At 35.6% G+C, this 12,674-nt stretch overlaps 1 protein-coding gene and 1 pseudogene across 1 annotated transcript; both read left to right on the top strand.

Annotated features, from left to right (window-relative positions):
- The first annotated feature begins 9,806 nt into the window (after nucleotides 1–9,806).
- On the top strand, nucleotides 9,807–10,055 carry LOC149226637 (patatin-like protein 7 pseudogene; annotated as a pseudogene).
- A 53-nt stretch (nucleotides 10,056–10,108) lies between these two features.
- On the top strand, nucleotides 10,109–11,507 carry LOC149226636 (patatin-like protein 6). The gene is made up of 2 exons (XM_089375339.1): nucleotides 10,109–10,814; nucleotides 11,002–11,507. The coding sequence occupies exons 1-2, from the start codon at nucleotides 10,113–10,115 to the stop codon at nucleotides 11,260–11,262; spliced, it is 963 nt and encodes a 320-aa protein (XP_089231465.1). The 5' UTR covers nucleotides 10,109–10,112; the 3' UTR covers nucleotides 11,263–11,507.
- The last annotated feature ends 1,167 nt before the right edge of the window (nucleotides 11,508–12,674 follow it).

Raw genomic sequence — 12,674 nt, 5'->3', positions numbered from 1 at the left:
TCTTAGTTATAATAGGAAATACCCCACGCCAGGGAAAATAATTTAGTAAATTAGGTTACATTGTATTGAAGCTAGAATGAACTGAGAGTTAACTGTTTTCTTTTTCTCTCGAATTATTCTAGGTGACAAGCTGAGCTACTTCAGGGAAAAATTACATTGCTAAAGTTTTACATGGATTCAACCCTATCCTCTGCTTAACGTACGATGCACACGAGCTTCTGTACAATTTGTCAGGTATGCATTAAAGGCCAACGTTTAAAAAGTTGTGAAGACAAGATTTCTTTAATCAAGAACATTTCTTTAATCCGGATATGAAATTAGACCTAAGTGTTTTTTGTTGCTAGTTGGTTAGATCTGTGTGTTGAAACACATTGGCTTGTTACTCATCAATATGAGCTTAGAGATTGTGATATCATGCAAATATTCTATACCCATACGTCTTACCTATGATCTCTATTGATTCGGGATAAAGAGTGGTAAGTAATCTGATATCCATACTTGATTAGTCAGATAAGCATTAGATTAGTGCTATTCCCATTGCTTAGACCATTGCTGTTGTTGCATATTCCTGGGTTTCCTGTATTCGATCACAACTCTTAGTTATAATAGGAAATACCCCACGCCAGGGAAAATAATTTAGTAAATTAGGTTACATTGTATTGAAGCTAGAATGAACTGAGAGTTAACTGTTTTCTTTTTCTCTCGAATTATTCTAGGTGACAAGCTGAGCTACTTCAGGAAAAAATTACATTGCTAAAGTTTTACATGGATTCAACCCTATCCTCTTCTTAACGTACGATGCACACGAGCTTCTGTACAATTTGTCAGGTATGCATTAAAGGCCAACGTTTAAAAAGTTGTGAAGACAAGATTTCTTTAATCAAGAACATTTCTTTAATCCGGATATGAAATTAGACCTAAGTGTTTTTTGTTGCTAGCTGGTTAGATCTGTGTGTTGAAACACATTGGCTTGTTACTCATCAATATGAGCTTAGAGATTGTGATATCATGCAAATATTCTATACCCATACGTCTTACCTATGATCTCTATTGATTCGGGATAAAGAGTGGTAAGTAATCTGATATCCATACTTGATTAGTCAGATAAGCATTAGATTAGTGCTATTCCCATTGCTTAGACCATTGCTGTTGTTGCATATTCCTGGGTTTCCTGTATTCGATCACAACTCTTAGTTATAATAGGAAATACCCCACGCCAGGGAAAATAATTTAGTAAATTAGGTTACATTGTATTAAAGCTAGAATGAACTGAGAGTTAACTGTTTTCTTTTTCTCTCGAATTATTCTAGGTGACAAGCTGAGCTACTTCAGGAAAAAATTACATTGCTAAAGTTTTACATGGATTTAACCCTATCCTCTGCTTAACGTACGATGCACACGAGCTTCTGTACAATTTGTCAGGTATGCATTAAAGGCCAACGTTTAAAAAGTTGTGAAGACAAGATTTCTTTAATCAAGAACATTTCTTTAATCCGGATATGAAATTAGACCTAAGTGTTTTTTGTTGCTAGCTGGTTAGATCTGTGTGTTGAAACACATTGGCTTGTTACTCATCAATATGAGCTTAGAGATTGTGATATCATGCAAATATTCTATACCCATACGTCTTACCTATGATCTCTATTGATTCGGGATAAAGAGTGGTAAGTAATCTGATATCCATACTTGATTAGTCAGTCTTCCAACTATGTGTCCTAGACTTGAAACTAAACAGTGAATTCTCAACCATGGTGTCTTGTCACTAGATAAAAAAGAGAATGCTCAACAACCGAAACCAATAGCAAGGTCCCTTGAGAAATGAAGATCAAAACAGAGAGACTTCCTGACAGACTTTCTATGCCACCTAATTTCGCATTTACTACTGCCGCCACATGCATCATCCCATATGCCATTTGCTCCCCATGTCAGATCGCTCACTTAACATAACATTTTCGTTTTATGCCCATCATTAAATACTGGCCTGCTCCAATCTGATCTTCAAGTATTTCAGCTCCATTCCAAATCAATCCGTATATGTACTTATTCCTGCACCTAGATATTGACATAGATCTCCTGTCTAGCCAATTGTTTATTAGAATAGCTTGGACCCAATCTACCACCAAGATTGCTCGATGTCAAATACATCACCTAATTTCGCATTTACTTCTGCCGCCACATACATCATTTCATATGCCATTTGCTCCCCATGTCATATCGATCACTTAATTGCACCGATTGCTCACTTAACGTAAGCTTTTCGTTTTATGCCGACCATTAAATACTGCCCTCCTCCATCCGAGCTTCAAGTATTTTAGCTCCATTCACACTTAAAACCAGCTTACAAACACGTTCAACTTTTTTATAAATTGGCCTCTTCTACACCTGGATATTCACATACATCTTCCCGCTTCACATAACATGGAATCCATTAGCATAAGCCAACTTACTCAACTCGCAGCATTGTTTCTCTTAGCACTTGTTCTCATGGCTCTTCTGATTATTGACATCGTAAAAGTCGAAAGACAAAGAAAAAAGAAACCAAAAAAACAATAACATCTCTTTTGCATTATTTTACGCATTGTCTTATTTCCCCGCTTCCTTCTCTGTTACAGGTGTACGACGGATGCTTCAAATATGCATTTGGGTCAGCCATGGTGGTGCAACTCGCATTTTTTATGCTTCTATCGTCTCTGCTCAGATGCCGGACTAATGTCCTAATTGTTAGCATTCGTGCTTGTCTTGTATTCTTCACATGTTACAGTCTGTCATAAGAAATGCGTATTTTCAAGGTCAAATGTAAGCTTCACGGCGGTTTTCATGTTACTCGTGTCTTGAATTTTCTATTGCAGTTGTGTGATTTTGGGCTAGCAACATAAACTGGTGTATCTTGAATTGATGATGATTCTCTGCAAGTTAGTTATTCAATAATGTTCAGATCTTTAGTATATAGTGCTCATGTAACTATTTCTATTGCAGTTGTGTGATTTTGGGCCCCGCGATTTATGTATTACTGAAACTTGCTCATGTGACTATTTCTATTGCAGTTGTGTGATTTTGGGCTAGCAACATAAACTCGTACATTGTTTTGAAATAACTGGTGCATTTTATATTATTCGACAGCCCTCTATGTCTGGCAGCTATGTCTGGTGCTTATGTATGGCTGCACTGGCTCTGTAAGGCTATGACTGGCTGTGTCTGGCTGTACTCAGGCGTATGACCCTCAAAAGGCAAATTGCATATAACAAGTCTCGGAAGCTAAACGGGCTAGATAGAACTATGTGCCTGTGTCTGGCTGTATGGCTATGTTCTCGGAAGCTAAATGGACTAGATAAAACTATGTGCAGGGACTAGCTGCTTCGCAGCGTTCCTTGTTTAACTTTAGTTTTCCTTGCATTTATTATTTATGTATGTTAATAATTTAAAAATTAAAAACGTTAAGATTCTCTATTCCACTATTGACTCGAAGGAGGACAAAGCAGGTTTCCATTGAGGGAAGCGTGGTGTAAGGCATAGCTTATTATAATGGAACACCTTTATCACATTGCCCTTCCCCGCCCAATCATGACAAGCACCCATGTATTACAAGAGGACCCACACGCGGGAATATTTGACTATGAAGACGCAAAGTGTTTTTATATTTCCTCTTAAACGTATAAAAAAGTTTCTTTAAGTTTTAAGAGTTAGTCACATTGATGAGTTATTTATTTATTAATATATGTGGTCGAGAACAAAATATTACATATCCAAATTTAATCATTTTTTAAAATATTGTAACGGTTTTTAAATTATTTTATAATATAATCTTTTAAAATTATAATTGAAAAACATGTACATTTCGATAAAAGAAAAGGATAAATAATCACAGTTATTTCAAAACCGAATATTTTCTCTTCTCTTCAATCTTTAATGGATATATGATTGCACCAAATTCCTCCATAATAAAAACTCCACGGTATATATTTTTTTAGTATGTCTAACCAAAATAAGTAAAGACATTTTCTTTTAATATCTTTGTTTCATCCTAATACAATTAAAAACAATATTAAGATGAGACATAGAGCCGTTATGAAATAATCATTCGTTATTATTAGGGAAGTAAAACACATAATAAAATATTTAATACACACAAAATGTACGGCCAAAGGATAAGGTTGCTTTTTGGAAACGTAATGTTGGGGAATTCAAGAGTGTTAAATTCTATTTTATGGCAAATAAACATGAAAAATTGACCGATCATATTTTTTAGTGGCTAATCAGAGGAACTTTGCCGGGAAGTCATTTAAACCGAAAATATTATTTCCATAAAATAAGAAATAAGGTTAGCTAAAAATAAATTAAATAAATATAGTATTACCATTACAACAAATTCCTTCAGGAAGGAAACTTCCAAAAGCATGGGTTGGAGTATACCTCCTTTCATACCTAACCTAAGTTTAAAAAAAAGGCCTTTCAATAAAAAAATTTAATCAAAGAAGGATTCAGCTATAACATGTATAGATTATAATTATAGTTACTAATTAAGAGGCTTGAGAAGAGACATGAGACGCCGTAAAAGTTACACGATGGGGACCCGTGAGTATAAGTTAGAGCACATGGACCCGTGAGAATAAGAATCATACTGTGCCCCTCCGACATCTTCCTAATCATGGCAGATTTCAATTAAATATTTGAAAGAGGGAATTCAAAATTATATATAATACGAACAAAATATTTGATGAAGGATACATATGTAATGCGGTGATGAAGTATATTTTTAAGATATTTTAAAATATAAATAATATATATAATAAAATAATTTAACTTAAATTTCAATATATCAGAATTATATGTTTTAAATTAAAATATCATTTTTAAAACATAAATGTCTATTTTTTTTAAACATAATGTCCAGCTAATAATATAAACATTCTCACCGTACGACCCTTCTAGGTTTTATTATGTGATACATAAACCCGAAAGAAAATATTAAAAAGCTGCGTGAACAAGCTTTTTGATAAGTACATTTAGAGAAGACCTTCCTTAAACTACAGTGTCAGGTTTCCCTCCAGAGTATACGCCTTCTCAAAAATAATTACGTTTGAATTATATTTTCTTCAAGTTAAGTTTTATTATTAATGATGTTAAGTTTTTTAGGTGTTAAAAGTGGAGTATACGCCTTCTCAAAAATAATTAAGTTTGAATTATATTTTCTTTAAGTTAAGTTTTATTATTAATGATGTCAAGTTTTTTAAGTGTTAAAAGTGGAGTATACGCCTTCTCAAAAATAATTAAGCTTGAATTATATTTTCTTTAAGTTAGTTTGATTATTAATGATGTTAAGTTTTTTAAGTGTTAAAAGTGGAATAATTATGTTAAGTTTTTTAAGCGTTAAAAGTGGAATAATTAGTAATTTGTTTTGAGTTAGTAATATTTAAGGTTTTGATATTATTGGGAATTTGATAATTATAAATATAATAAATTAATTTTAATGGATATATAATGGGGGTTTTTTATTTATTTTTTTTTTTCAAATTAGTTAAAGTTTTTAAAATCAAAATTAGTTATTATATAATAAAAGATGATGGTTTAGTTTATTTGGCTTGAATCTGTGATGTAATTTGTTTATAATTGTGATTTTTTTGTTATTTAAAATGTATTTTTGAATATATAAATGGATTTAATTTTTTAAAAGTTCAAGAACTAGAAATTTGTGCAAATTACATAACTTAAATTTACAATTTTAAGAAACCAGTTGTCGACTTTATGGAAGCTTTTCTGGTGAGTTTTTCCATCTAATTTCTTTAAAATCCGGTAGAAATTTATTGAAATCACAAGTTTGATGGGTAACCCCCGCACAATCCAAGTGCCTATGGATTTTTCAGGGTGCTTAATCTATATATATAATAAAAAAACCAATTTAAATAACACAAATCAAAATTTCATCTCAAATTTTTCCATCAAATTCCGGCACTAAAAAATCCAAAAAATTACACTGAAAACAAACTCCTTTAAAAAATCCCCTCGAAATCTCATTAAAAAAAAATCATTTTTCTAATCAAAACAAATGACAGCGTTAAAAAAATTATTTTACCAAATTTAATGAAATGAAACTATTTTAATTCCTTGGCCGTTACCATGTACTACTAAATCCAAGAAGTGAGACACCGCTCTATTCGAAGAAGCAAAGGCTGCGAACGTAACAATTCTTAACTAAATACTTTGGCTAGACAATGTTTAGTGAACATAACTAACGGAAATCACGATTTAAATCATATAGAGATGTGTGATTGGATGTATGTTGTTAAATTGAGATTTCTGTGATCCATAACAGTTGTAAGAAGAGCTTTGGCGTAAATTACATATAAAAAGAGATATTTGTCGACGCTTTTCGAGCCAGCAAGTGTGGCTCATCGTCAGGACAAGTTGAAGAAACAGATCCAGCGTTACAAGTTAAATAGTTTGAGCAGGACCTCCAACAGCTATCTAGATCAATGACTATAAGAAAAAATATATAAAGATTACAAAACGATATCAGCGTTAAATGCCAATCTCTGTCCACTGAATCGAAGTCCACATGAGAAAGGTGGCAATTTTATTATTAATGCAACAATATTAAACGCCACGCAGAGTACGGAGGAACAGCCCAAAAAGACACTTTTAAATATTCAGTATACAATTTTTATATTATATATTTCAGTGTAATAAAAAAGGAATTTCTTGACGTCAAAATTTTGCTGAATCCTTAAAGACAGAAAATTTATGAGGTCACTTAAATTTTTCTGTAAAAATCTATCAGAGATTTTCTCTGGTTTTCATGCCATTAACTGGGTTAGAACACCACAACTACTCCCTTGCCATTAGGAGCCCTAATTAGTGCGGCCAGCGCGGACCTCAGGTTAGGTACCTGACTCCTGTGCCGCTTAAATGGGTGTGAGTCATAATTCGACGGGAAGTTAATCACTTCTTTACCGTTCGGCTGAATCAAAAACAGAGCGCACGCAGGGTTGGAATTTGGATTTCTCTTTACCCGTCATAAATTTTTTTTTTGACGTTTTGGGTTCTTATGCTTCCCATCAAGAAACGTTATATTAAAAATTTTGCCCTTCAAGAGTGAGGTTCTCATAATAAATTAACCCTTCACTAATAAAGTTTTGATTAAAAAATTACCATTCAATAAATAATTATGTTGAAAATTTTCATATATTTATCGTAAGAAAAAAAACCAAAATTTGGAAAAACTCAATTGTGGAGGTTTCAATAAAAAGTGTTGAACATTTGAAATTTGTTCATTTAAATTATATAATCAGTCCAAGGTAAAACGCTTGATGGTTATCCATTTCATATATTTAAATTATCATTTAAATCCAACAATTTACATTATGCTACATGAATATTTAGATGCCTAATAAGACTAAGTTCCATGCAAATTCAGAGATAATTTATGACATTATCTAATATAATGTTTAGCCCAGTAACTTCATTCAAAATTTGTTACTATTCTTTTGTTCCTAGTCCAATCAGAGCTTTAACCTCTTTCGATTACCCAATTCAAAATTCTTATTTGTACAAAGGAACATCTCTTACCGTTTCTTATTCTTTTGTATATCACAATCCCTGATAGGACAAGTACAACTAATTTGACCACTTTTGCTTCCCAATACAAAACTTGAAATACGAAGCACCTCATCTCCCTTTTCAAGCCCAATCCCTTTATCACATTTTAGTTGTTCTTTGAAAGCTGTGAGGGGAAAAAGAACACAGGAGAATTTCCCCAAACTATAAAGGTAATTTAAAGTTTCACAGATTCTGATTTTGATCTTGAGCTTCTGAAGCGTGGGGCTGAAACTCAACTCCGTCCTTGTTGGGCACCTACATTCACTATAGCTTGGAGTTTTATACCGTAGGTTGAAGGCATTTCATAGGTTGATGTTTCACTCGGAGGCATGGTATGGAGGTTTCAACATATGTTGAGATTAAAGAGTATCTGCGTAGCAGGGGGTTTGTGACAGCAGGCATACTTTGTCCATTATTTTGACGGGCATATCAATGTTTTATTTTTCCCTTCTGAAGCAAAGTATGGGGTCAAAGACATTGTATCAAATCCATTTGATTGTATATCACAATATAATATTCTTTTAATTTTAAATAAAGGTGCTCCTTGTAGATTCATTCCATTTAATGGGGGAATTATTTGTCTTCAACTGATGCAAAAACATGGTATGTGAGATCTATACTGCATTTAATAATAATACGTGGTTTATATTTGCATGTTATAAAATATGTTTAAGATTCTCTTCTCTGTCGGATAACTGGTTTTAGGATTTCAGATCAGTTTTTCTAAAATTTTATCATTAATGATAATCTGATAGAGAAATGTTTAGACTCTTGAGTGAGATTTCAGATGATCTATCATAGGATGCAGAATATTGGTTGGACTTGGGAAGACTTGAAACATGGGAGGGCTAGAGAGAAAACTGCAGCTGATCGTAGAGCTTAGCCCTAACAAGAAGCTGCTTACACTGGTTGGAGATGATAAAGAATCAAGAATAAAAACTTTTTCTGTCATAACATTTAAATGAAGGATATCTTCAACTTAACGGAATCAGTATGTCTGAGATTTAAACTGCATAATGCATTTAATAAGAATGATTTATTTTTGCATGTCAAATACAATTAGTAATCTATTGTCTGTCAAATGACTGGGTTTAGAATTTCAGATCAGTTTTCCTAAAATTTTATCAGTAGACCCACAGTGTTTGAAGAATAAAAAATCAATCACTAACCTGAACTTTGAAGCACAATTTGTAATTTCCTCGCAGTTTCCTTAGAGGCTGGAGGCTGGAGCCAATCTTGAGCTGGGCGACAGGCGTAAGTTTGAATCGGCAATGCGTTGAGAGAGAGTGTGCAATGTGAATCATGAACTCAATTGTAAAAAGAAAACAAGCCCACGGGCCACATTCGTTGGGTAAAAGACAGGGAGACCATGCAGTGGCAATGGGCATGCACAGATCTCCGAAATCATCCAGGGAAAGATTCCAAATTTTCCCACAGAAAAAATCTTCGGCTAAAAGGGAATTGCCCATTCTCTACAAAAAAAACTAAATCTCTGACTGAGAAAAAATGGCTATTGCCATTGGCTGCTCCCACATGCTAATTTCGTTCCTCCCACATGCTAATTTGACAGCCTCCGGCTCCGCCCAGGGTTTGAGGTGACGTGAGGAACTATACCTGTAACAGAACTATACTATACCTGAACTATACTATACTATACGGAACTATACTATAACAGAACTATACTATACCTGAAACAGAACTATACCTGTAACCTAGGTATAAGAACGTTTTGGAAAAAATTCGAAACGTCAAAAAAACATTTTTACCTCTTCTGGGCACGTCAGTCAAAACGGGCATGGACAAATTCCAGCCGTCAAATACGTTTAAAAAGGCTTATGACGGGCCCGTCAAATTCCAACCCTGAGCGCACGTACAACGCAAAGCACACGAGGGTGTGCATACCAGTGGACCCGAGACTATGGTTACAGTTTACCGCGGTGCGGTTAGTGCTTGAGTGGGAGAGTCGGTGGAGTTCCGGGCATCTCTCCCACGATTTATTCCAATCTGCGTTATAGATTCGGCTGTCTGCTGGTCTCGGATTACACCAAACCCACAACCCATACATAGCCTTCAATTTCATATAAATTCTGCAACCCCTATGCATATACACGCATCGATTTAGAATTTCTCCTCTACTCATTGCTGCTGCTCACAGAAGAGAGGACCCGTCTACGTTTCTTGCCACATTAAGGTTCTTCGAGATAAGTTGAATTATGGAGGTCGGTCTGGAAGCTGGGCATGGCCGACTGAGCTGCGACAGCAACAACCTCAGCTACCAGATTTTTTCGGCGTTGGAGAACAATCTTTTGTTCGGCTACGACTGGGAAAAGGAGAGGTTGCCTGGTGGAAAGGTCCGCGTTCTGAGCATCGATGGTGGGGGAATGCGAGGCATCGTAGCGGGGCGCACACTGGCGTATCTGGAAGAGGCCCTGCAGAAGAAAACCGGTGATTCCGAGTCCTGAATTGCCGATTTCTTTGATGTGGTAATTGGCACCGGCGTCAGCGGACTCATCGCCGCCATGCTCTTCGCCAATGACGGCAGCGGCCGCCCACTTTGCCGGGCGGAAGAAGTGTGGAGGCTGCTGGCGGAGGAGGGGCGCAGGATGTTCAAGCCAACGTCGGGAGGGATCTTGGCTAAATTCCGGCGGAAGGGCGCCAATTTCTCCGGCAAGAGCGTGGAACGTGTCCTGAAGCGCCTGTTCTCCGCCAAGGACGGGCGGAGCTTGACGCTCAAGGACACGCTGAAGCCAATATTGATTCCCTGCTACGATCTGTCCAGCGCTGCCCCCTTCCTATTCTCCCGCGCGGATGCACTCGAGACCGACAACTTTGACTTCCGTTTGTGGGAAATCTGTCGGGCGGCGGCGGCGGTGCCTGGTTTCTTTGAGCCCGTGCACTTGAGCTCGGTCGACGGTCAGACAATCTGTACGGCCATCGACGCGGGATTGGTAATCAGCAATCCCACGGCTGCGGCCATAACGCATGTTGTGCATAATAAGCAGGAGTTTCCGTTGGTGGTAGGCGTTGAGGATTTGCTGGTGTTGTCCGTGGGAACGGGGCAGTTCGATCGGGCTTACAATTACGAGAAGGTGAGGAGATGGGGTGCCGACCAGTGGGCTAAACCAGTCATTACAATTTTGGGAGATGGAATTTCCGACACTGTCGATCACGCAATCAGCATGGCATTCGGCCAAAGCAGGCGCAATTACGTCCGGATTCAGGTAACCTAATAGTTGACAGTCGTGTACAATTTTTGAGGTTAAACGGAAAAATATAAAGTGCATTTTAACTTTTTGTCCGAGACGACAAATTTCAAGCCTGCACTTTGCAATGGCTTGTGCAGTGGATTTTTGTATTTATTTTCCTTTTTCCCTTTACTGAACAAGATGTTGGTTATGGGATATACAGAGCAACGGATTCACAGACAAATGCGTGGGCGACACTGACGATCCGAGCGAGGCAAACGTCAAGATGCTGCTGAATTTTGCAGACAGCGTGCTGAAACAGAAGGGCATGGAGTCTGTCCCTTTCGGAGGAAAACGAAAGCTCTCCCTCAGCAATGCAGAACGACTCGAATGGTTTGCGGACGAGCTCGTTTGTGAGCACCGATCGAGACTTTCGAGGCCGATTCCGACCGTAGTGCTGAAGCAAGCGACTCGTAGCCACTAACGACTCTGTGTGCTTAACACCATAACCAGTCTCATCATTCTCATAAATTAACAGCGTTCCTTAATAGGATTTGCAAGCAGTAATGGCCGCTGGCTTGCGATCAAATGTGAGATCCAAGCAGAGCTGTGCTGTTTCGTGTGTGTATATAATCATCTCTTAATCTGCCGATGATGCCAGCAGAAAGAAATCCTCCATCTTTCATTATGTTGGGGCACCGAATCTAACTATTTACTAAGTCAGTTGATTTCTGAATTGAAAATTCTGAAGTATTTTTGTATATTGAAAGTTGGTCTTTTATTTAATATTTTATTTTTAAATAAACTGTAATCAATGGCGTAGTCTAACGAGGCGGAGGGATGCCCGGAAAGTTAGAAATTCTGATTATATTTAGAGAAAATCAGACAAAGATTTTTGTAAATTTAAATTATAGTCATTAAACTTCAAAATTTTAAGTATTCTAGACTTTTTTGATTATGCTGAATCCATTTTCACGGTCAAAAACATGATTCAAACACTGTCTCTACAAGATTTTTAATTTTTTTTCCAAAATTCCAGTCACATTTAATATCCAAACAATTCCTCGACCTCATTAGACGACTCCGTATTCAATTTTTCTCTTCCGCTGCCACTCTAATATTAAGAGAATCCAACATCATGCAATTTAATAGTACTACCTTGTATAAAAACACTAAATTAAATGAACTTTAATTTAAATATTAAATTAATAAATAGAATATATCCAACGTTATTACCGGATGGAATAATTTGGATAACCAGGATCAAATTTTCTGACTGGCATTGTCAGTACAACAGTGAGAGAATATTCAAAAGCTTACTACCTAAATATACTAATATATATAATTTATACCAACATCCAATAAACATGAAGAAAATTAATATTTTCCAATTAAAAAATGTAATTTTAATAATAAAATGGATTTTTTAATAATAAAATTAATAATTTTATTATAATTTAAATTTTGAAAATAATAAAATTTATTTAACACATTTTTAAAAATGAATAAAAAGTTAAATTAATGACGCATTAATTCTTCGTATTAAAAATATGAAATGACCACTTCAGCCTTTCCATTGAGAATAAAATAGAAATTTTTGGTGTTTTAAAGTCAGTGTGCTATAAAGTTGCACGGCTTAAAATCACTCATTTTTTAAAAGGTAAGAAATATACATGTTTTGATTTTTTAATTAAAGTTGAGAGATAGGGGAAGTATACAGTGTTCTTATTATTCTTATTTTGATGATAAGGAATATTTCAAAGTTAAATATTTTAGTTTTATTTACCTGAATTAAAGATAATTTTGAAATTCACAACATATTCATTATAAATTCAATTTAAAACCAAATCCAAAATAAACGAAATAATAACATTTTCCCTACCACCTAAATTACAC

Source organism: Pinus tabuliformis, chromosome J, assembly GCF_031772625.1.
Source record: "Pinus tabuliformis cultivar Carrire ecotype Pingquan chromosome J, CPIR1, whole genome shotgun sequence".
Taxonomy (NCBI): Eukaryota; Viridiplantae; Streptophyta; class Pinopsida; order Pinales; family Pinaceae; genus Pinus; species Pinus tabuliformis.
This window is presented reverse-complemented; position numbering and strand designations above follow the sequence as displayed.

Excerpts from the sequence above, each read along its gene's own strand:
- LOC149226636 (XM_089375339.1), top strand. The coding sequence starts at position 10,113 with ATGCTCTTCGCCAATGACGGCAGCGGCCGCCCACTTTGCCGGGCGGAA. Across the intron at positions 10,815-11,001 it reads GCAATTACGTCCGGATTCAG|AGCAACGGATTCACAGACAA; the intron begins GTAACCTAATAG and ends TGGGATATACAG.